The following is a 24877-nucleotide window of genomic DNA, read 5'->3' as shown; positions in this document are numbered from 1 at the left end:
GCAGCTGCAAACTGCTGCTGGCGAGGGGATTTTTTTTTAAAGCCTCAAATGCAATCTTTGGTAGTTTTACTGAATGTTGCGTCCTTTCTCTTCTTGCGACTCTTTGTGTGTCTCTGGGTTTATCTCAGATATGAACTGCAGCACGATGACGTATCGCCGCCTTCTCGCAGCAGTTAACGCCACTTCAGCTCGTTTTTCACCTCATTAACGGGTTGGAAAGTCAGTCCGATGGTCCCCTGAATATAAGCTGTGCTTCTTTTTTAACGTTTCCACCTCACAGCTTTCTATCCGCAGTCTCCATTCAGTAGTTTGAATACGAATTTCTAATATTGAATTTTTACAGCTTCAAAATCAGACTTTGAATTTGAAAAACCAACAGTGTAAAAAAAAAATCAATTTCTAAAAACAAAAATCAGTGTAAAAAATTCAATGGAAAAAAAAATCAACTTAAAAAAATTAAATGGAAACAAAATTCAATTTAAAAAAATTCAGTTTCAGGAAAAAGAACCAGACTCAACATCCGGGTAAACAGGGAGAAGCAATCGATCCCTGTCTCAATTCATCCAAAGGCAGCCAATCGAGTTACGCTCCATTGGACAGGTCAGCTCAATAGGTATTGAGTAATATCTGTTACTCAATTTTACACACAAATGGCAAATAAAGTAAACTCACTCACCGAAGCACCATCACCCGCGTTGGTGGACATGGCTGACCTGTCCAATGGAGCGTAACTTGATTGGCTGCCTTTTTCCACTGAATTTTTTGAAGTAGAATTTTTTTTTACACTGATGGTTTTTCAATTTTAAAGTCTGATTTTGATGCTGTAAAAATTGAATATTAGAAATTCTTATTCAAACTCTGATGGCACAGAAAAACTTCCATACAAGCTGCACATGAGTAGTTCCTCCATGATGATATAACCCTGGTGTGGTCCAAACGTATGCACATCATCCCTGTCTGACTCCCCTTTCTGCCGTCTCTCCTCCCTCTCAGGACAGTACACAGTGATGATGGCCCACTTCTACCTAAAGAGGAAGATCGGATACTTTGTCATTCAGACCTACATGCCGTGCTTCATGACCGTAATCCTTTCCCAGGTGTCGTTTTGGCTGAACAGAGAGTCGGTTCCCGCGAGGACCGTCTTTGGTGAGTGAAGCAGAGGAGTTTGGGTGCTTCTGACTTTTTTTTTTTAACTCTTCAGGCCTTTGAAAACGATCAGAGAAGCAGAGATTTTACTGCATGAGGGCCACTTGTCTGCATTCTACTTTAAATCTTTACGCTGGTTTCTTCCAGCTCTTTAGATATTTCTGATAAGATTTCAGCTTCTGGTCTTTTTCAACCCATTTTTCAGCAAATTTAAGGTAATTTATTCAGCATTCGGCGTTCACACCTCTGTTTCGCAGGAACAGCATCTTCTCTGTACCAATTTTTCTTTGTACTTTCTTTTACGCCTAATATCCCTGCACGTTCACACCTGTGAGAATAATAAAAGTCGCTCTCTGAGCAGCAGCACTGCAGTCGCTGCCGGTTCGGGGTTATTAAAGGGTGAGGAGGGGAGTAAATATTGCTTTTTTTCCAGCCAGGCTGTAAAAAAAAACAACTCAATTTAAAGTTGTCACGACGGCCTTTTGTCTGCACCTAGGGGTGACCACAGTGCTGACTATGACCACCCTCAGCATCAGTGCCAGGAACTCGCTCCCCAAAGTGGCCTATGCGACAGCCATGGACTGGTTCATCGCCGTCTGCTACGCTTTCGTCTTCTCGGCCCTCATCGAGTTCGCCACGGTGAACTACTTCACCAAGAGGAGCTGGGCCTGGGACGGAAAGAAAGCTCTGGAAGCACAGCACCCTAAGGTACCATCTGCTGGCTCTAATGGTGTTTTTCCATCACAGGTAGGGTACAGCCCAGCTGTGTACAGGTAGTGAGTGTTTTATTTCCCTCGTTACCACCTGGACAGGATATTTTACTGATCGTTTCCGTCCGTTTGCACCTCCTGGACTGACCGCAGCAGGGATTTGGGAGCTTTCATTGGTACTAAAAGACACAAATATAGATTTTTTTTTTTTGGTACCTTTGCTTTCCTTTTTAAACATTGTGCCATTTGTTAGTTCCCCATCCTGTGATGATTTCTCTGGTTTGTCCTGTTTAGTATTGGCTCCATTAGCTTGAAACTTGACTGACGCGGTAACAAAACCTTAACTTATCGTACTGTAACACCATAACTTACAGATTTAGATTCAGGTACCACACATGTAAGGGCGTATTCAGACCAGGAAAGTCCGATAGTTCACTTGATTTGGTCCGAACCTTTTTTTTTTCATTTTGGTGCGGTTCGCTTTCAGACTGTACATTTCAGTAAACGGACCAAAATATGTCAACAAAGCCACGCGCCCTGAAGTCGTTCGGCTATTGGTCAGAATCGACACGCGCAACACAAAGTGCTAAGTTCAAAAGTGAATGTAGTCATGGACGCTTTCCGTGCCGTTATTGCTTTTAATATAATCAAAACTATATGTTTTTTCAACGTTTTGCTATTTTCACAACTGTGTAATTACTATGCTGCTGTACAAGTAATTTATCAACAACGACGACAAAGGGCAAGGCGGCTACGGAGGAGAACGCTGATGTGTGCTCAAGCTGAGACAATTCGGGCTCTTCAAGCAAGACGTATCTGCCCAAACGTCCACAAGAGCACGGGTCTCCTCTTCGGCCCACGTTTGTCCCCTACTCATTTTCGGTCTAGAAATATTATTTTCGGTCTTTCGTTAGCTTTACCACAGCCGGTCTAGTAATTAGAAGAACGACGCTCTGTTCTGTTACCTAGCAGCAGACAAACGACGGATGCTCCCGAGGTACAAAAAAGCAAAAAGTCTGGGATTAGGTCCGGTCTGCTTTCACACCTCCAAAAGATCCGCACCAGGGTTCATTTGATCCGGACCGAGTCCGACCTTTCAGCTCGGTCTCGGTCCGCTTGTTTGGTCCGGACCAGAGTTCGGTGGTTTGTATTCAGAGACCATCCCAAAAGGTCCGAACCAACGAAAATCTGGTCCGTTTGGTCGTTTGGTCCGGACCAAACGAGGTAGGTGTGAATATGCCCTTAGGTATCCATGGTCATTTCAGGGCTACTTTAATAATGATAATGAAGACATTTTGGGGAATACAGCCTTCTGCTTGGTGATATGAATACAGCAGAGACAAACTGAGTGGCTGAACATCTGTAAGCTGCAGCTGTAAATCTACATACAACCACATTTGGTAATGGTAAATAACCAAAGTGCATTATGTATTTTCTTTACTAAGAGCATGAGGTGGGAAGCAGTTAGTACGTGAACGAAACCAGAAGAATAAAAGCTAACAGAAGAGACCACAGACCATGACACACACATATTACAGCTAGGCACCAGTGGAGATAATGCTCCTACCTGAGAAAAAAGTTAGAATACGCAGTAACCCGCCCTCTTTACAACCATTATCCGTTTCCAGATAGAATGGCTGTGTTCGAAACCGCATACTACATACTACATACTGATCAATCAGACAGATGCAGAGCGTTTACCCACAATGCATTTCGCTCCTACCCGAGCCGAAATTAGCCGGCCTGAAGCTGATTTCGCTTAAGCTCTAAACTCTGTAAACTTTAGCAACATTTGAAACATTTTCAGGTGAGAAAGTAGTCGTTTAGATCCCCAACGTGTTGAAAACCTGACAAAATACCGGCTATTTACAATTTTGTTCCCACGAATTCGGCGCTACTAAAGCTAGCCGCAGTGAGCAACGCACTTCCTGTTATTTTCACAAAATAAAATACCCGTTGCCTTTTATCATAGGGAAAGCCGTTACGATACAATTGGTGCTTTTGTTTTGAAAACAGGAAGTGAACCTACCCTCGTTGTAGCTAGCTTGAAACTGCCGTTTTGACAGGAAATGACGATCGGCGACGTCACGTTACGTTGCATCTTGGGTAGTTTGAGTATGAGTAGTAACCTCATGATGCATACCCAACATTTCGGAGAATCTAGTATGCATCCGGGAAAAAAGTCAGTATGAGTAGTAGGAGAAGTATGCGGTTTCGAACACAGCCAATGAAACAAATTGACCATCTCACACTTAAAACCTGAAAACTAATCCAGTTCCTGGTGTGATCTGTCCCACTTTAGAAACGAGACCCCATGGTGCTGTCGAAGAAGCCCAACAACGTTTGCTCGGCAGGCGTCAACTACACCCCCAACCTCACCAAGGATGTGTCCATCTCCACCATCTCCAACACCACGTCTCTGCAGCTGCGAGCCTCTGAGAGCAAAATGGTGGACCCCAAGAAGACCTACAACAGCGTCAGCAAGATAGACAAGATGTCGCGGATAGTGTTCCCCGTCCTGTTCGGCACCTTCAACCTGGTCTACTGGGCGACATACCTGAACAGAGAACCGGTTGTGAAAGGAGTCGTCACTTCGACATAATCACCCTTGTTTTTGCTGAGGCGGGGGAGTGAGTGGACTAAAAGGAAGAGGGGGTTGTTGTAAGCTCTCCGCTTTCGAAAAAAAAAAGATGTAAAAAACCAATATCTGCGCTTGAAGAACAAAAACTATATTCAGCTATCGAATTCAAGCACTTTGACTGGACGCAAGGCTGCAAGGGAATCCCTTTGTTGTTTTTCACGGCCTAATAAAAACCGCCCGATGATGAGGAAACTGCTTCAGAGACTACTGTGATAGGGGAGCGCCCGCTTTGCTTCTTACTCGTCTATCTCGCTGCAGTCTGCATGACGTTCTCCTTAACAGGAAACCACAGACTCCTGTTTGTCTTGAATACCGACCATGTATATGTCAATCATTGTTTGAAGAGCATTTGAATCTCGGAAAACTGATTTAAAAAAGGTTTCTAACTCCAGACGTGGAGGGAAAGCATCGTGATTAATGCTGCAGGTGTGTTAATAATTTAGTTTTATTTCTCTTGTTTAAAACAACATTTCCATTTTCCCATTTCATTTCCTGTTAATTATTGTTGTACAGCTTTATGATTCAAAGCCCTTTGCTGCAGGCCTGGTTTCCCAAAAGCACTGGAAGAGAGAATCTCTAAGAAAAATAATGGAAAAACCCCCAAAAACAAGTGTTGATTTTTTTAGATTATTACTAAAGAAGCCAACTAGCACAGGACGACTGCTGTGAATAATGAGTAAGAGTTTATTTTAATGAGGCAACAGGGGTTAACTATGCCATTTAGGCAAGCCTGCTCATGTATTTTTGAATAAAACACTCACACTACCATCCACAGGAGCTAGTTTTACAAAAAAAAACCTGACTGCAGTGCTGCAGACTGATAGCCAAACTTGAGATATACATCTCTATTCATCCTTTGATCAAAGTTGCTTAATTCTTTACCATAAGTTGGACAAATTTGCCTTAAAGTCTCTCTATATAGCCTTTGAAATTCAAAACCCTGAGTAGGGTTGCCAACTCCTTGAAAAAAAAAAAAAGGGACACCTCATTGGCAGGAACGGCCGACCCGATTGCCGTCACCCTTCCTGGTGTGGTGATTTATTTTTTGGCTCTTTTTTTGTAAGTGAAATGATTTTTTAACTATTTGAGTCGAACCTGAATTGAATTAAATGCATATTTTTGAGTGATATAAACACATGGAAAACAAATGTTTAATCAGAAATGTACTTTATTACAAAATAACAAAATAAACTGAATAAAATAAATATCTTTCTTAAACAGAAATCTGTCTTAAACTTAAAACTGTATGAATAAATATAAAACAATACATAGACAATAACAAAAGTGCAAACAGACTTGTAAACTTGTAAACATATTTAAAAATAGGACTTATGAACTTAATGCACAACTCAACTCAATGCAATTTTGCATGCGCAACTCAACGCTACTTGATGAGCGGGATTCCGTATAGTCGTACTCCTTTATGAATGTGCTGTCAGCTCATTGGTCACAGAGCAGGAGAGGGCCAGGCAGCAAGTTTACCTTACATTTTCATATAAAGCGCCGTGTTATTCATTTATTCCACAGACATTTGATTTTTTTTTATTCTCACGATAATACGGGACAAAGTGCGTCACTTTTCAGCTCAATACGGGACGCGTACATTTGTTTCTAAATACGGGATGATTCCAAGGGACGGTTGGCAACCCTAACCCTGAGTAGCTTTGTGTTAATGCTCCGAAAATGTTCAGGAAACAAAAATCAATGAATCAATGAAGGATAATTATTACATAGTTTCTGCCTTTAAGCACAACTCTGTCAGGAACCGACTCAGTTTTGTGTCAGTAAAAAAAGTGGCACATCTTCGCTAAATATCTCTCGCTATCGCTAACCACCTGAGAACATGCTAGCACTAGATGTTAGCACACATAAATGTCTTGTTTTCTCTGTATGCCGCTGTTGATTCTTTTTGGCAATTTGTTCTAGGGTCTGTACGTGATTTAATTCCATTAAAAGTTTCATTAAAGAGATTTTAAAATTAGCTACAAAAGTTTTCCCCGAAGAGCTTGCTTGCTTGCTAGCTTGCCAGCTAGGTAGCTCGTTAGCTCAGTTGCTAATAGGTCAACAAAATCATTTGACGGGTTATTTATGCCCAACTTTTCAGAAACCTCTTATTATTTAGTACTTTATTCTCTGACAAAGGTGAATATAAGTGAACAACACAGTCAATAAGCTTCTGATATATTGGGCTCTCTGGTTTTCCATTGCCCAGATCTCACTTCAGACAGATGGTTATTGGGAACTGAACTGAACTCCATACACACTGTTTGTATGGATTTCATTTCATGCTCCAAGTGAACCCACTTTCACTGGAACACGTTGATTTTTCTGGGAACTCTTGAACCCTGGTGAGATGTAACCTTGAAACTGCATAGATTTTGGGAAATTAGGCCAAAGTGTCTTAAGGGAGTCGTGTAAATAGTCTTATTTTCAGCTCTTTTCTCTTATGGAAAATAAGAACATTAAGGTTCTCATTCACATTTCCATTTTTAAGCCCTTTTTGAAGAAGAAATTGCCAAAGTCATTAATGTTGACTTTCAATTTATTAAGAGTGTGTCCATGTCTTGGATATCTTTTCCCTGAAATTCTGTGTACTTGTGTGTGGAATTACTTGCTTTGCTGCTGTTGCTTGTCGAACAAAGAGCTTTGAGATCTTTGAGCTGAAGCTGATTTGTTTTTTATTTCTACGCTAACTCGACTGAACGAGAAGCAGCGAGCACACGCTGTGGCGTGATGGCTGGGGATCCCAATCGCACAGCATGCCCGACTCGTTGGTCTACGGTGAGACATACTCAGGAACAAAAGGATCCGTGTTCTCAGTAGAAGAGTTTCCTCTTCTTTAATAAATCTGATGTTGGACACTGAAGTTGCCTCTCATCTGCTGCTGGGGGGGGCGTTAACATAACACAAAGTGTTTGTTTCACTGTGCTAGCTTGGTGATGACGTCAGCTGCTCCTTTATGTGCTTTGCATTGCAGACTCAAAGTGGACCCAACTTTCGGTATATCTGTCTGCAATGGAAAAAATGCCCCTTCAAAAATAAGTTTAAAAAACAACAAATAAAAGACGATTTTGCTTGAAATAAGCAAAAAAAATATAATCTGCCAATGGAACTAGTGAAAATCGGCTTGTCAAGATTTCTTGAAATAAGATGTGATATTTAGGACTTTTGAGATAAAAGTGATCTTGAAATTAGCTTAAAAACCTCTTCAAATGTCAAAAAAAGCTTGTTTCATATGATATGTGACTCAAAACAATTTGTTTTCAAGACTTTTTCATTTAACAAGATATTCCAGATGTATTGTCTTCAAACAAGTCCCTATATCTGGCTGAAATAGTACTTGTTAGGCAGTTGTGTCTTATATTAAGTGTAATGAGATATTTGGACTAGAAATGAGACAAATATATTTGGTAAGACTTTGATTTTTTCCAGTGTGAAATTCTCTCCAAAGCACTCTTATTTGGACTTTTTGTGACATGAGATGGCAGCAACTTTTGGGAAAAACAAGGTGCCGCTATCTGTCAACTAAGGTGACGTTTGGGTGCTTGTTAGAGCACAGCAACAGTGTAAGAAATACAAGCAGAATACAATTTGAAAGTCTGAAATGCCAGCCGAAGTGCAGATGAGCAGACCAGATATCTTCCCTGATAACGATCTCCAACCGTGTGTCTGTGCGTGCACGAGTTCCCTTGCCAATTCTGCTGCGTGCGTGCTCATTATTGAGTCATTTAACACATTTGAGATCATTTGTTGAGTCGAATTGTTCCGGCACCCCTTTATTCAATGAAATGGACTTATAATAAGCACTTTCTCTGTGGACAGCAGTGCTTATCAGGCTGAAATATCTCCAAATCTTACCGTTATATCACCAAACGTGTGAATTTAGCTCCCGGGAAAAGTGAAACTTCATAACATCTGATGATCTTTTCTTCCTCCCCCACATGATGATGTGCTGAAAAGACACGAAAGCTATGACTTCAGAGGATCCCCACACAGTTAGAACTGGGAAGACGACATCCAAGATCATCAAACATCTACCGATCCATCCAACCAAGGAAATCTTTCTATTGCCAGCCAAGAAGTGACTGCCCCCCCCCCCTCAGCCACTGTGACAGACTCATCTGCCATACATCTGTCAGAAAGGGGATTTAGTTCCGCTTAAGTTGCTTTCACCCAGTCAGGGGGGCCCCTTACAGCAAAGCACTCCCCACCAGTTTAAGCCCCGCCTGGCTCAGCCCGATAACAAACACTTGTTTTTCTCAGTGTGGATGTCTGGCCAGCTGTGGCTGGTGCGTGTTACGGGACAAATTTACGACTGATTGTGTGTACTTTATCCAAAGCTGGCTCAGTTTCAGACTCTCAGCTGGGGAATGTAACGATGTAACACACATCCGGCAGCCAGCTCGGAGACACTCCATGAGATAAGATGGCGACAGTTGCATGAAATTCTCTAGTTTTTAGTTGATCAAACAGGAACTTCATTCATCTCCTTTAAAGGAAACATTAAACTAAGACTTTTGCTGACATTTTTTGCAGAAATACAGCAACTCCATTGTAGCTGGTCTTGTGCCACTCATTAACTGTTTTGTGTACTATATTTGTATTGTGTATTACACTTAAAATGACCAAATAAAAAGGTTCAACAAAGATGCCGTGAGTCACGTTGCTTATATCACGCACTGCTGGTGCTCAAATGAGGCTTCTTTATGCCACGATGAAAGCGACTCTTTAAAAAGAAGGACATCCAACACCGTCACCCGCTGGTGGAGTTTTGACTCGGTACTTTCATCACTAAACTTTCATTCGCCATTTGCTCAAAGTTGCTTGATTATTTTCCATAAGTCGGACAAATTTGCCTTAAATTCTCTGTAAATTGCCTTTTAAATTCAAAAGCCTGATTAGCTTTGTCTTACTGCTCCGAAAATGTTCAGGAAACTACAATCAATGAATCAGTGAAGGATGACGATTACATAGTTTCTGCCTTTAAACACAAAGTAAAATATGATAAAAGTATTACATGCAACATTTCATCACTAAACTACTAAATTTAGTAGTAGCTACTGCTACTTAATATCTAAGAGAAATCATCAATCATCTTTTTAAATGAATGTTTTACGACTATATCACATTTCTAAGTGACCACTTGTTCCCAAATCCTCATGTTTAGGACATTAACGTATACTTTTACCGTACATTTTATACAAAAAGTAGCCCACTGTACGTTTCAGCTGATGATACTTAACACTAACAATGAAGGAAACTCTGTCTTTTTGGAGTTTGATGCCATCAGTTATTCTTCCAGGTCAGTGCAGGTAGTTCCCAAATCCTCTGAACTACTCGTTTTGAGGTTAAAAGGTGCACATTTACCACACGTTTTGCAGTAAAATGACCCTATATTTGGCTGATGACTCTAACAGATCTAACAGAATTTTTTATTTTTTATCATTTCTATGTTAAATAGCAGCCCTGATAGTAACAGTGATACTGCAATAAGCTGGTTGTTCCCAAAAGGTGTGCATTTGCCACAATATATATATATATTGGCTAATGATTCTCCATATCTGACTATGTATATAAATATAAATGTATACATATTTATTAGTTAAATGGCAGCTCTGTCTGTCATTCCTCCATATGAATGCAGTTAGAGTAGGAGTAGTAATGATACTGTAACAAATCGATAGTTCCAGAGTCCTCTAAACAAATTATTTTTAGGTCAGAAGTGGTCAGATGTTGTAATTCTGCACATCTAAGACTGCATTACAGCTCATATAAAGAAATTCTGGTCTTAGGCCACAACAATGGGGTCATTCCTTCTAAAGAAACAGTGCAGTTACCATATATTTTGTACTTGGTGTAGCCTACTTTATATCAGACTGATGGTAATCAAAAGTTTAAATACCAAGAAATCTATCTTTTTTTTAGTTGAATCGGTTAAAAAAGTTAGGGTAACACCCTAAAGAACCAGTAGTTCCTGAATCCACTAAACTACAAGTTTTTAGGTTAAAAGTGTCCAGATTGATGTAACATATCCCAAATGCTCAGACTCTGACCCTTGCCACAGCTCCAATAGAAACGTTGAGCAGTAAAATGATGTTCATAGGCCACACTGTTGCATCTGTGATCCAGTTAAATATTCACCGCTCAAAGAGGGTGGGGGGGCGGGGGGGGGGCATTCCTTCAGGAGACAGCGCACATTTACCGCACATTTTGTTGTACAAGTACCGCGAGCTATATTTGGCTGCTGATATTTAACACTGAACAAAATAATCAGCTCCGTGTTCTTTTGTGTTAAATGTCAGCTCAATTATTCAAGCGGGGTCAAGAAGTTAATCCTCTGGCAGCAGCACCGACCTGCTGCTCCCGGCTGGAAACGCGTGGCGCTCTGCGGCCACCAGGGGGCAGCAGAGCCCCTCGGCGCTCTTTCTGCCCATACTGAGCCGCGCGCCTCGCTGCGACTCTGTGGCACATGCACGGCGGTGTAAAGTCTAAAAAAAATGACTTCCAGTTGAGATCCTCATCAAGCAAACCTCAAACACCAACACTAAGAAGCACCGCACGCGCAGTTTAACTACTCTCCATGGAGATTGTGTCACGAGTTTCTTATATTTCATAGGCAAAGTAAGGCATCTTTATTCATAGCCTATAGCGCATTTCATTCAATGTGCTTTACATAAAGACAGGGCATTTAAAGAGAAAAAAACAGAATCAAAATTAAAACACAGTTAAGCAATCAAAGAAGAGGGGAAAAAAGAAAAAAGAAATGTTTTTAACCTGGATTTAAAAGTGCTTACAGTTGATTCATAGCCTACTTTTAAACGGGGGCACAGTGCAGCTTTACAGTAAAACACAAAGCAGATCCACTTTAGGTGGGTTTTACTTGCTCTCCGAGCGCCGCGAGGCCAAACCAAAAGCAGCTGCAGACTGGGAGCTAATTCATTTCAGTGATATCCGCGCGTCGAGATGTTTCCATGCACGTGCAGGAGGTGAAGCCGATCATGACGCAGCCCGCAAATGGAAAGGAGGGCGTGTGCGCTTCTCATCTTAACAATGCCCCACAGTTGGGATCCAGGTAGCGTGCACGGTGCATGAGTCACGCTCATCTTCCTGAAGGTTCAGCACCTTCTCCAGCAGCAGACAAGCGTCACCCAAGCAGGCTGTTGCCCACACAGGCGCTCCGGAGGAGGGAGGAGGGAGGCGCCGCTGGATCCCGTCAATTCGACTCCCACTCCTCCCTCTTCCCACCCCATCGGCTGGACTCATCACCCTGATTGATCGCCGGGTGCTCTCCCGGAGGAAGCCCTCCTGCGAGGAGCGAGTTGGACCGAGTCGGTGGGTAGGATAGGGTAGGGTAGGGAGGGAGGGGGGGGCGTAGAGACCGCTGTTGTGCGGCCGCACATGACGCGCAGAAGAAAGTGCGTGGGCGGATGAGGAAGTTCAGATCTGGGATTGATGGGTACACACCTACTGTACTGGTACTTGATCGCAGCAGCGGCAGCAGCACACGCCGGGGTCTCCGCGCACCAGTTCCTGTGATGAGAGGGTGATCCGCCAGTGGGAAAATGACAATCAAGTTTGTGGTCATCCTCCTCACACTTCTGCTCGCCCAGCATGCTCGGTGAGTCGGATCCGCACCTTTTTATCACTCATTTGCATGCTCAACAGCTGGGGGGTGTTTCTCTGGAGCTTTAAAAGTTGGGAATATGACGACAAAGACTCTGATAATAAGGCACGTAGTGGTGTTTTTTTTTTTTTTTTTTTATCTTTAGGGATTTCCCCACACAAATACACCATTCTGTAGAAAGAGAAAACAGACCCAGCTGCGCCCAAACCAACAGTCTGGGGCTTTTACAGATATGAGGCGCGCGCATCGCCGCTTGTAATGTTTAGCTGCTGCGACAAAGTTTTCATGACAAAGAAAAAAGAGGAAAGCCTGATTAACGCGCCTCCGCCTCTTGTCATTTTTCCTCTCCAGCTCCGATTTACTGGAATATGGCGACGACGACGAAGATCTCCACGACACGACTGTCAATCAAATGCTGGTGCCCCGCTCGCACCAGGAGGACGCCACACTGATACTGAACAATTTGCTGAAGGAATACGACAAGACGCTGCGGCCCGACATCGGAGGTGAGACTTGAAAGCGGGGCCGCGAGCGCTCGCGGGTGACTTGGGATCTTGTTTCTAATAGCAGGGAAACTTTAGAGGAGATCTGCGTCTGTGGCGCTGAAAACCTGAACCCGGTGACGCTGCTTTGGGAGGAAAGAAGATGCCCCCCCCCCCCTCCCTCCCTTTAGCCCCCTTTTGCACGGCTTTATCATCTTAACACTTAACCTTAGATTCAAACGCCTCGTTTTTAATGGTTTTACGCACCGTTGATTTCTCGATTTTACGCACAACAAAAACACTATTACCGCCACTATTATCCAAGGCTAAAATCTGTCATCTGTCACAAGTGCAGTAATGTAAGGAGTGCCATTAATTAATGATGAATAATAGCAGAAAATCCCCACAGTTGACGAGCTGACACCAGAAAAAGCACGACAAAAGCGGTTCCAGTTCAGAGTCGTTTTCATGTCGGCTATCTACAGACTGCACGATGCAATCAGTGTTGTTTATCAGGGAAAACCAGCCCCGTCACTCAAAAACAATCCAGAGTCCACCAAAAAGTGCCTTAAAACAGGGATCTACTGCACACGGTGAACCTCCAAAACTGCAGTCCTCTTAGAAGAAAAGCTAGCAAATCAAAAACTGTTGGATTCTTCTGAGGGCTCCTTTCTGAATGCTAACGCACAGTCGCTTAGTCTCAACTGAAAAACCTGCAGGTGTTCCTCTCAGGCCTGCAGGTATGAGCACCAATCAGCAGAGGAGCAGTAGCTGCTGCCTATAGTCTTAAATGATGAGATCCAGCAGCAGAGAAAGGGAATAAATCACCAATAAAGTGACGATGAAAGGCTCACACAACGATTCTTTCATTTCAAAGAGTAAACAGGCCCGAAATCTTTAAACGGGAGTCTGGTGCGCTCTTCTTTGGAAAAGGATGGAATTTGGTTTTACTATTGGCTGCATCTGGAGAGAAGAACAGAGTACAGAAGGGCTTTCAGACCATTTCCCCCAATTCTATAAGCTCAAATATTAAAAAGCCAAATGGGGCCACCTCAAACTTACCTGCTGGAAGCCTCTAACTTAGTGGGTTTATCCATCTGACTAAGAACCCATACAGCTGTGTGAGCACCACTGGATCTCCAGGGTCCAGGTTGGAGAATGGGTTGCCAGTTAATTGCTTGGTTAGAAAACACAGAAGCATGTTTATAAAATGCTGCTCGTTTCTGTCAAATAGAGAAAATATAGCAGAAATGAGACGATTTTTAAATGTCCCTTTATTGCCTGAGAAAATTCCCACTTCTCCATCTGAATGAATCCATTTGAAAACTGCTGAATAGTCTGGAAAACGCATCGTGATGGAACTGAAACCTGAAACCTGACAGCGACCACATCTTTTATCCAATTTTTGCCACCAACCACTGGGGGCCATCTTGCCCCCTAAAATAGAAAAAGCCGTGCCCTCAGTGAATCTGAAACGCTTTCCGACCGGGTTTGTTCTGTGTGAGAGGGAGAGGTGCATTGTGGGAGCTGGAGTTCCCATCCTTCCTCTGATTGCAGTGACATCATTTCTGCAAACAGCCTGTGGTGCAATCACAGCTCCCAGCTCCTCGGAGGGTCAGATTTCTGTAATCAAAGCTCGCCGGTTCCACACCCAGGAGGGTTCTCCTTGGTGGGCTGCAGCCTGGAAAAGTTACCGAGTCGTTTTGTGTGAAATCAAAGCAGTTTGTCTTGGTTTGTGACTGACTGCTGCGTGCAGGGTGTGGTTATCAGTGTGATAATTGAGGGTTATTCATGACTCTGGATCCTGATGGTTATTCTAAACATGGAGGGCTGACGTGGCCTCTATAGTTGCTGCTGTGGTCCCGCTTTTATATTTGTTATATTCCAATCTGGCTCCACACCTGCCCTGCATTTCCTTCTCCCTCATTATTTCAGATTTGCAACCGGCAACACAATCTGATACGTGGAAACCATTTGGGAGCTGCTTAAGCACATTGTTTTGGGTTGTTTTGCTTCCCTCAGCTTACTGCGATGATGCTGAAGTTAAATAAATAGATAAAAAAAAAAAAAAAAAAGGCTTTTACCCCTGAAAACACTCCTATATCCTATAGGTTTTACCCAGAAGAGAGTAAAAGACATTGAGGACAAACAGTGGAGAAAGCTACATTCAGAAAGCTAAAATGTACTTAAAGTGTCCAAAGTTAAAGTACATGTTCGATGTATTCAAACAGATAAGCAGTACTTTTCCTTTGGAGCCCTATTAAATAGCTTTAGCATTACTAAATAAAGTGTGAGGTAAAACGTGAACGTTTCCCTCCGAAATGCTGTGAAGCAGAACTATAAAGTTAGCCTGGCGACGCCATCCTACGTACTTCCGCCCAAAGATTTTGGCTCCGCACATAGTCTGGCCAAATCACCCTACCTCGGTTCGCTCAGTGTTTTGCCAATCAGCAAACAGTTGCGAGTGGTGACGCAGAACTCACGCGCGGAGTCCATTGTAGTCCATATAATTGTAGTTCAACCGCAGCGGAAATAAACATGGCGACGGAAGAACGCTAGAAGCTATCCATGAAGTTGTCTCAACTCTGGAGAGCATTACACAATTAAAACGAGAGCAAGAGGAATGCCTCGTCAATATTGTTAGTGGCAAGGATGTCGTAGCTCTCCTTCCAACTGGCTTTGGGAAAAGTTTGATTTATCAAATGGTACCGGTATAATGAAAGCGGATGTGGGAAGCGTGATTCGCGAGCTAGAGCCTCGCGAGAGTAAGCATGAACCTCGGCGCATAACCTACGTCATTTCTAAACATTACCGATTGGTTAAGGGAACTCCGTTACTCCAATGAATTTAAGTTACTGAGTAAGGTCCCACCCTCCATGGGAACGGATTCCTCTTGGGTTTTCCCAGACTGTTTGACGGAGTCAACAGTCGGCTTTCGCCCAGGCTACTATAAAGTAGCAATAAATGGAAATACTTAAAGCGGGAGAACGATGAAACCAAATCCCTTCTTATGGGCTCGAGAGTGAACATTTTAATGGGAAATAATGAGCATAAGCAGATCTATAGTTTACAGAAGAAATGATCGAATGAAGCTCAAAAGAAACATGTGTAAGAGGGGGTTGATAAAACCAGCTGCTGTGAACAGAGCTGTGAAAACATGGCTGAAAATGGAGCTGTTGTACCGTTCCACCGGGACATTTTGACCAAAGCATGTCCAAACATTTCAGACCGCAGGGGATTTTGTCACTTTGTGATAAACGGACATATTACCTGGAGGATAATCTGCTTTAAACATCTATTCATACATATATTAGTACTTAAACATTTTATCTTTCTCTTGTCATCGCCTTCTTGATGGTAGTTTTACATAATTCTGTAATTCTTTTCCAGATTTATATGCCTCAGTGTGGACAAAGCCAGCTGTGTTGCATCACCTCTGCGTGTTTTCCGGCTGCTCTTGATCTTCTTTGTTGTATCTATTTGAATACACCAATTGTTTGGGTGTCAGGTCTGTACAGCAGGGAGGACAGCTTCCTCAACCAGTTTTTATCTACTTCTTTCTGTCTTTATAATAGAGCCGAGCAGTTGTGGTATTTAAAAAAGAAAAAATTGGTTTGAGACCTTCTGCTGAAATAAATTAGAGCTTTCTAGAAAAGCACATTGTCTGGATGGTTGTATCTTGCTATAAAACCTTCATATATCATTCAGCATTAATGGTGCCTTCAGGGATGAGGGAATTACTCATGCCACATGCACTGATGCACCTATATATCACCATGGATTCTTGTTTTTTGAACTATGTGCTGATAACATGTCGGATTGTCCTTCTCTTTTCAGCCTGGAGGACAGGACGCCAAACAATTTCAATGTTAGCATATTAAAGGAGAAACGGTGGAAAAAAAAGGGGAGAAATGTTTCCGGATTTTGCTTCGGCAGTACATGTTTTTTTTCCTCGAAATGTGAGACAATTAAACTCGCGTTTCTTGATGCAGCCCCGATGTATGTTCATCATCTCCACTTTTCAGGGGTGTTCCTGGTTCTATGAATTTATACTAACCACAGGAACGTGTCGATTTTAAATGTACGACTTGTTGATTTCTCAAATCTGGTGCTACCAGATGCTCTTTTTTAAAAAAAATAGAAAGCACATTTACCTTTTTTCTGTCTTTCGTTGCTCTATGTATCAAAATACGTGGAAATATGTTTCCAATAAAAAACAAAAATCATGAAATTAGTGCAAAACCGCAGGAAAAAATAACAATAGTTGTACATAAACCCACCACTGAGTTCTGGGAAGTTTGTGCTCTAACAAGAAAATTTATCTCCTCGTGGTTGTTTGTGTGTCTTGGGATATTAAAATGAACAAGCAGCAGTTTTCACCCGATGAGAATCTCACTTATCCTCTCGCCTATGCAGGCAGCTCTTTCAGCCCTGCAGCTCTCCTTGCAGGGGGGGAATCTCCCTCCAGCTCTGCTTTTGTAATTAAGAGTAAAATTTTGATGAGATCCAGTTGACAAACCTTGTTGTCGCCCATGAAATGTTAATGTCTAAGCAGGAAAATGCGCGGCGACACAAACCCTTGTGTGTGTGTGGTAAGAAATAGATAAATAAATGCACAGACGAACACAGTCGGAGATGACGCTGAGTCAAAGACAGATCTGGGACATTAAAGTCATTGTAAAAAAAAGAAAAAAGAAAAAAGAGTGGGTTTAGTTGAGAACAAATGCAGAGAAACACACACACAGAATAACAAGTACACTCACTTATACAGGCTGCTTCTGAAGTCATAAAAGAGTGGCTCACCTCCCTGATACACCTGGATTCGGTCTAAATTAGTCATACACACACACACAAACACACATTGATTTAAACATAAATCAAACAATACTTTCTGTTTGCCTTTTTTAACGAATGTGAGCAACATTCTGCTTGTTTGTGAGCTGCTGGCTGTGGTAGCAGCGTACATCATGTTGTCCTGAGCATGTCTAAGATTTCTGTATCAACTGACCACGTTTTTGTAGCTCACACCGAAGCCTGAGCTGAAACTGATGGGCTAAATTCACACAGTGGAGGGGGAAAATGGCTCTACACTGGAAAAAAATGCCCCTCCAAAAATAAGTAAAAAAACAACAAATACAAAAAAAATCTGCCAATGGAACTAGTGAAAATCGGCTTGTCAAGATTTCTTGAAATAAGATGTGATATTTAAGACATTTGAGATAAAAGTGATCTTGAAATTAGCTTAAAAACCTCTTCAAATGTAAAAAAAAGCTTGTTTCATATGATATGTGACTCAAAACAATTTGTTTTCAAGACTTTTTCATTTAACAAGATATTCCAGATGTATTGTCTCAAAACAAGTCCCTATATCTGGCTGAAATGTTACTTGTTAGGCAGTTGTGTCTTATATTAAGTGTAATGAGATATTTGGACTAGAAATGAGACAAATATACTTGTTAAAGACTTTGATTTTTTCCAGTGTACCATTGAGTTTAACAATTTATTCAACATTTCAATCAAATCCACCTTCACAAAATGGCCATAGATGCTTCGGACATTGTTTAGCTAATCATGGTAAGCTTAGCTTAGCTTAGCATAATAGTTTGAGGAGCTTGCTTGTTTGGGAAAATAACATGTGCTATGTCTTAGCTGTGTGCTGTAACTTCAGCAGCTACAAACCAATTAAGCACTTATTTCTTTACATATATATACTACCAAGAAAATCAAATCTTTACTCAGAGACAGGCTAGCTGTTTTCCCCTTCTTCCAGCCATCAAGCTAAGCTAAAGGAAGCACCTGCTAGCTTTAGCAGTTCAGTTACAGACTTCATTCTTCTCATCTAACATCACCAAATAAGCAAATTTCTCAACAATTTATACCACCTTCCATCTAATCATGGAGTTATTCCACTTCAGAACTTTTTTAAATCAGTAGAAAATACGAATACGTTCCACAAGAGTGAAGCCTAGAAACCTACAAGATACTACAGCCTAACAGGGTTATTATCTTCTTGCCTTGGTTTGCTTCCCTCTTGTCTCTTCCAGACTTATGAAGTCAGCCATGAGCCTAATCTTCATATAAAGTGGGTGACTGGTCTGTTTGATGAGAAAAAAAAAAGAAAAATCAACCCACGTCCCCCTGAGCAGAACCAGTGTTGAGCCTCACCTTAACCCATAAGAAGAAGTGTGCATTAGAGGAAGATGAGATGCTTTTGTGTCCCTATTGTGTCACTTTCCTTTTGGGTTCAGAGTGTGATCACTGTGTGAGATCTGGGTGATCCCGGTCTACTCTGCTGAGATGTGAGATGTGCTCACTGCTGGATCGAGGACAAAGTGGGCTGGAGTGGAAAGCATTGTGCGCCATGAGTGCTGTGCAGAAACACACAATCAGAGTTTGGAAGACAGAATGATTCAAAGAGTTCAATTAGTGTTGGGTCAGAGTGGCACTCTGGCGATACACCAGTCCTCCGACAAATTAAAAGATACATTTAAGGCAAATTCAAGTCTTTGTGTCCACGAAAACTGAGCCCATGGAAAAGCATCTGCAGGAAGAAACCCACAACGTATGCACAATCTCCTTCCGTTTGAGCAACATTTGCTAAGAGTTTTCAGCTGATTTAGAAAACTTATTTTTGAAAGTTATGCCTCATATTTGAGCCATTTTTTAAGCTTATCATCTCTAGTTGTAGCCAATTGGTTTGAGTACCAGAGAAACATTGAGGAGGTGATGGACTAACGATAAATATCTGTAACGTTTTAATCTAAGTGCCACTGGATTTGACCCACTGGTGGGTAAAAGTGTACAATTGATCATTAGAAGTTGTCTTAAAGGGATAGTTTGCCTCTTTTGACATGAAGCTGAATAACATCCCATACTAGCAATATAATTTCTAAACATTTTCTTAACCCCTGCTGCGTCCTGTGAGCCGAGTTCCAGCCTCGTTTCGGTGTTGATGAAGGTAGTCCGGCTAGTTGGCTGGGGTTTAAAAAATAAAGCGTTTTGCTTCTTAAAACAATATGCGTTCAAAAGAGTAATACATTTGCATCACAAAATCGTTCATCCAGAAAAAGTCAGATCTCACAATCACTTGGCACAAGCACTTGGTTCAAGCACCCACCTGTGGACTCGTTCCTCCAGCTGTGGCCATCTTGCTTTCAGCCCGCGATTAGCTTTCTTTGTTCGAATATCGTTGTCCCAAGCTACGAGTGTCCTCTCACAGCTGGAGATAGCAATGTTTACTCCTTGGTTCATGTCAGTCAGTATGAATTTTACCTTTAAAAACATGTTAAATGATATATATTTTGATATATAAGTCGCAGGACCAGCCAAACTATGAAAAAAAGTGCGACTTATACTCCAGAAAATACGGTAAAGAGGAAAAAAACAGCTAACCAAATTGACATTGGTCCTTTTTTCACTTTAAGGAACATGAAAACCAATGAAATTAACTGTGCAGGCATCAAGCTTTAAGGACTCCCTTCTTTAGCTTAACCATGTGGGTATCTGGACCAAAATAAGGCGTTTACTTGCAATGATGGCCTTATGTCCAATCAGAACTATGGCATCAGATGGAGAAATCCAAAGAATGCTTTAACTGTGTGATTGTTTAATAGCTGTCCTGCAGTTTAAAGCCTTAAACATAATGGATGGTCCATTTGGCACAAGTGCACCAAGAAGTTGGTATGATCACAAGAGAAATGACCATCAAAACGCAGTGTAATCACAGTCCTGATTTCACACGGAGAGGTTTCCCCTGACCGGGCCGTCCTGTTGCTGCTTCTCACTCTGGCATTAGGAACACATTCAGCTAACCCGACAGCTGCTCAGTATAGACCCAACCCAGTGGCTCCTTGTGTGTGATCGTAGGCAGCGACTGAAGGCTGTAATTGTCCGTGACTAACAAGCTATTCATCTCCACGGATTGACCGGGTCTCTGCAAACATAGCTGTCATTATCGGCTCCAGAAAAATGTCTGGCATTAACAATTAAGTCTGTCTCAGAGAGACAGATCCTATGTGCGTATGAATAAGCAGGTTGATTTGTATGTTTGGGATTGGAACCATATCTTTAACCGTGCTCTGCTTTGGTGCATCTATATCTATTAATTTGTGGTCACAGATGTGGTTTAACACACGTATATTGTTAGAAAGAGGGCTTCTGAATTTTATGACATTTGGAGCATATTTCTGGAACTGTTGAGGGAGGGAGAATGAGAAAATTAAAAGTATTTAATTGGTTTGTTGGGAGTGCAAGCTGTAACCTACATTTTGAATACTTTTTTATTTTTTATTTTATTTATTATTATTTTTTATTTATTTGTGTTTATTTTCTTATTTATTTTTTCTTATTTTCAATATTTCATACTCATTGCACAGTGATTTGCTGTCTAATTACTGTGGTTTATTGTATCTTTTTTAATCATTTAACTATTATTTTCTTACAGTTTAAACTGTTGGTTGTTATATTAACATGAAAAACCAATAAATACATGTTTAAAAAAAAAAGAGGACTTCAAAAGGATTCAGATGAAAGCCAGGTGTGTATCAGAAATAGAAACCGAATCTGCTCAGACATTGTTGGTTTGCAGCTGTTTCCTGTCTCCTTCTGTTTCTCATTCAGTCACCTCCATCTTTGGCCCCATCCTTCTTCTCTCTCCTTCCGTCCCTTAAACCTTCCCCTGCTTGCTATCGGTTTCTGTCATAATTTATGTACATCTTATCACATGCAAATTTCCAGTGTTTGGAATGGAGTGAAAGTTTGACCCACTTTTTGATCACATATTAAAATCTCATAAATCCAGTTCAGAAGCCATGTTGGATTCAGTCACTCAGGCCTGGAGAACAAAAACAGAGGATGGATGTAGTCACTGTAACTTTTGGTAAATTCAGCTGATGTTGCTGTGCATTAAACAGTCTGTAAGCTACCATTAATGTTCCCTTTGTGTTCATTGGTGGCTTCAGTTTATCCTCTGATCAACTCGCAGATTAGATTTGTGAAAACATCAGCTACTGGTGGTTTTTAAATGCGTTAAAGAACCCTGCAAGTTAATTGGTCCACTGGTTTTTATCAAAACAAATACCTCAGCAGGTCGGATTGTGTGGTTGACGTCAGATATATATTTGCAGCAGCCTGCAGTCAAATACATGAACATTAGTTGATGCTCAACATTGAAGCGACTGGTGACGCCAGTATTGAGCGTAAACGCCACATTTTGCGACCATTTTTGGAGACGGTGCGATGACATTTTGCAGCTCGGCGTTGAGAGTTAAATGGGACATATGACAGAAAATCACTTTTTTACTGAGCTTGTGAACGTAAAAGTTGGTGTCTGAAGTCACTACAAACTCAAAAATCTCATTATTAGTTATTTCGTTCACTTAACTGAAGCAATAGATTAGATCCAAGATAGTTTTATTTGTCACATACACAGTATAATGTGCAGGGAAATTCTTCCTTGTCCTGCTACCAATAAAAAGATAATTAAAATTAAATATGAAATATGAATAAAAATGAATAAAAAATATAAGAATAAAAGAAAATGATTAGCTTATAATGCAAGCAGTACTTTAATATTTTTAATCCCAACAAGGAAATCGGACTTCTTACGAGTTGGAAATTCTGATTGCTGATCAGTACAGCACCATAGCATCCATTTCAGAAACAATAATCAGTTACAATATGCCAATATAAGCCACAGTCTTTCATGATCGCTGCTAAAAACTTCACCAAACCACCGGGGAATGGAGCGACAATTTAGTCCAGAGATTATGATCCGAAATGTGACCAAGTTGAGTTTTCAATGATGTCGTTAAGAAACCAGCAGCGTTGTGTGGTCTGAACTCAAAGGGTATTTACTCTGATCTTTCATTCCGTGATAAAGTGCTACAGATCTGAAAAGAGGCAGACTGAGGAAGAGAGTGGAGTTGATTGGGTCACTTTAGTCCATAAAATGATCCATTTGAATAGAGGTTTAGATAATGGAAGAGAAAGGAGCTGCTGACTCTGCTGAAATTGTGTTGGCTTCTGGGGGTAAAAAAAGTACGTCTCCTTTAATGCGAGCCTTTCCTCATAGTCATCTGCCTTTGTCCATCCAGTTAATGGTCTATTATTCACTCATTTCACCCAAACCTTTGAACTGACGGTTCATTTTCTAAAAAAGAAACAAGCGTTTAGACCTGATGTGCGACTGTCCCGAATGATGGAAGAGGAAAAGATGTGGACTCGGCAAGCATAGATCTCCTCCCCCTGACGTGAAATGGTCTGCTCTGGTTAAAAGAAGAGATGTGAACGATGTACTGCTAACATTTATGGAGATAACTGGCTCGCTGACCCGACCACAAACTTAAAACGGAAGACATTCGCCAAAGTAACGGTGGGATGCATCAACTTAGCAGGAGGAAGGGAGGAAAATAGTTATGGGGAATCGAACCGCCAAACTTCCGTTTATTGGACGAGCCACTCTAACCACGGCCGCCCCTGCACAGTACCACAGTACCTCGTCACCTTGCCCTTCCTGAGAGGCTCAGCCTTCTCTGATTCATCAGCTGATTGGTCAGAAATGATCGGGTTCAATACAGATGCTCAACCAATTGAGAGGTGCGGCCCAACCGTAGAAAGAAAAATGACCTCCTGTTGGATCTTTGTAAGAATTTCCCTGAACTTTATTGAAAAATGACATGTAAATACTAGGGCTGGGCATTAACTCGTTATTATCGCGTTAACTCGTTAATTATTTAACGCTGATAAATATTTTATCGCACATTAGCGCAGGTTTTTTAAAAATTTTCTTAAATTATTTTTTGGGGCTTTTGTGTCTTTAATGGATAGGAAAGTTCAGAGAGACAGGAAGCAGGGGGCAGAGAGAGGGGGGCGACACGCAGCACAGGGCCGTCCGATGCGGGACTCGAACCAGGGCCAGCTACAGTGAGGACTATAGCCTCTTGTACATGGGGCGCCTGCTCAACCCACTACGCCACGGACCACCCCTGTTTTATTATTTATTTTATTATTGTAAAAGTCTGTTGCTCACAGGCTTTTATTTTGTAAAAGTCTGTTGCTCTCTGCTGTGGAACCGGAAAAGAAAGTAATCGGCGAATCCACCAAACATGGAGAAGGGTACGGAACTTTTACTCGGCCATTTTCATTTTAAAGTTCTTCCAGACGGCGGGGTCGACAGAACCAAAGTCATCTTAAACACTGCCAAGTTGAATTGTCTTCTCAGCGTAGTAGTTCCAGTCTAAAATATCACTTAAAGGCAAAACACACAACTGATAGCAGCAAGTCATTCAAGGAAACAGACAGTGGAGCGAGGCTTCTACATAAAAACTACAGAAAGATGCTGATGTTAAAAGTGTGTTTGCACAACAAATGTTATGGCACTTTCATTCATATGGCAGCACATTTAAAATAAAACTAAATGCTAAAAGCTATACACTACTTTTGAATTCATTTTTGGATTTTGCGTACAAATGCGATTAATCGTGATTAATCAGGGAAATCATGCGATTAATTAGATAAAAAATTTTAATCGTTGCCCAGCCCTTGTAAATACAGCAGGTGGAGTCTTTTATGAAAAGAATCCCACCAGATTTACACTGTACTGCGAAATAACTCGGTAGTTTAGACTTATTTAGACTGCTGTGCAGTGTAGACACAGATGACTTCCATTGTTTCTGCAAAGATTGGGCCGGCACCCCTGAGTTTTTATAATTGAACATTTAATCCATGTAAACACGTGTTTTATCTCTGGAGTGATTCTAAAGTAGCGCGTGCAGCAGTTCTAACACGTATGTGTGCACGAGAAGGTTGAAAACCCAATCACAAACACAGATGGATGCTTGAATTGAGTTGGCCCTCACGAACCCGGGATATGATCAACAAACTGCTCAAGGCGGATTCAATTAGCCACGAGAAGCAGTGTGAAACCTCATTAGAGACGTAAAAGCACGCACGCAAGCAACTGATGATTACCAATTTTCCGATTGAAATACCTTTGTAGCTTCTTGCATTCAAATGATTTCAAAGAGTTGATGAATTGGCTTCGTGTTCATCGTTGTGACAATCCAACTGGATCGAAAGCAGCTCGAATAAATCGTAGATTTATTGATTAATATTCAAAAAAACTGGAGGGCTTTTGACTGGAAGGACGCCAGTTTAAACTCATGTTTATAAACCTTAACCCAGATCTGATGATGGTTAAATTACCCATGATGCCCTCACCCTGCCTGTGATAGTTACAGTTGAATTAAAACAGCACCTGTTTATTACAGAGTAA

At 41.5% G+C, this 24877-nt stretch overlaps 2 protein-coding genes across 5 annotated transcripts in view; both read left to right on the top strand.

The window, feature by feature from the left end:
- The window catches only part of LOC142391795 (gamma-aminobutyric acid receptor subunit alpha-5-like), a 33975-nt gene extending 24856 nt beyond the window's left edge, over positions 1 to 9119 (top strand). For 2 of the 4 annotated variants that reach the window (XM_075477865.1, XM_075477866.1), the window contains 3 exons: positions 994 to 1146; positions 1643 to 1854; positions 4159 to 9119. In XM_075477865.1, coding sequence (XP_075333980.1) covers positions 994 to 1146; positions 1643 to 1854; positions 4159 to 4458 — 665 coding nt within the window. In that variant the 3' untranslated portion in view covers positions 4459 to 9119. The remainder of the gene's footprint in view (positions 1 to 993; positions 1147 to 1642; positions 1855 to 4158) is intronic. The other 2 variants (XR_012770606.1, XR_012770605.1) reach the window with 2 other exon arrangements.
- A 2762-nt stretch (positions 9120 to 11881) lies between these two features.
- LOC142391792 (gamma-aminobutyric acid receptor subunit gamma-3-like) overlaps positions 11882 to 24877 on the top strand; it is a 155006-nt gene continuing 142010 nt past the window's right edge. Inside the window, exons 1-2 of the mRNA XM_075477862.1 lie at positions 11882 to 12115; positions 12473 to 12627. Of these exons, the coding sequence (XP_075333977.1) occupies positions 12060 to 12115; positions 12473 to 12627 (211 nt within the window). The 5' untranslated portion in view covers positions 11882 to 12059. The remainder of the gene's footprint in view (positions 12116 to 12472; positions 12628 to 24877) is intronic.

Source organism: Odontesthes bonariensis, chromosome 11, assembly GCF_027942865.1.
Source record: "Odontesthes bonariensis isolate fOdoBon6 chromosome 11, fOdoBon6.hap1, whole genome shotgun sequence".
In the NCBI taxonomy this organism is placed as follows: domain Eukaryota; kingdom Metazoa; phylum Chordata; class Actinopteri; order Atheriniformes; family Atherinopsidae; genus Odontesthes; species Odontesthes bonariensis.
Note: the sequence above shows the minus strand (reverse complement) of the source record. Positions and strands in the feature narration are given on the sequence as shown.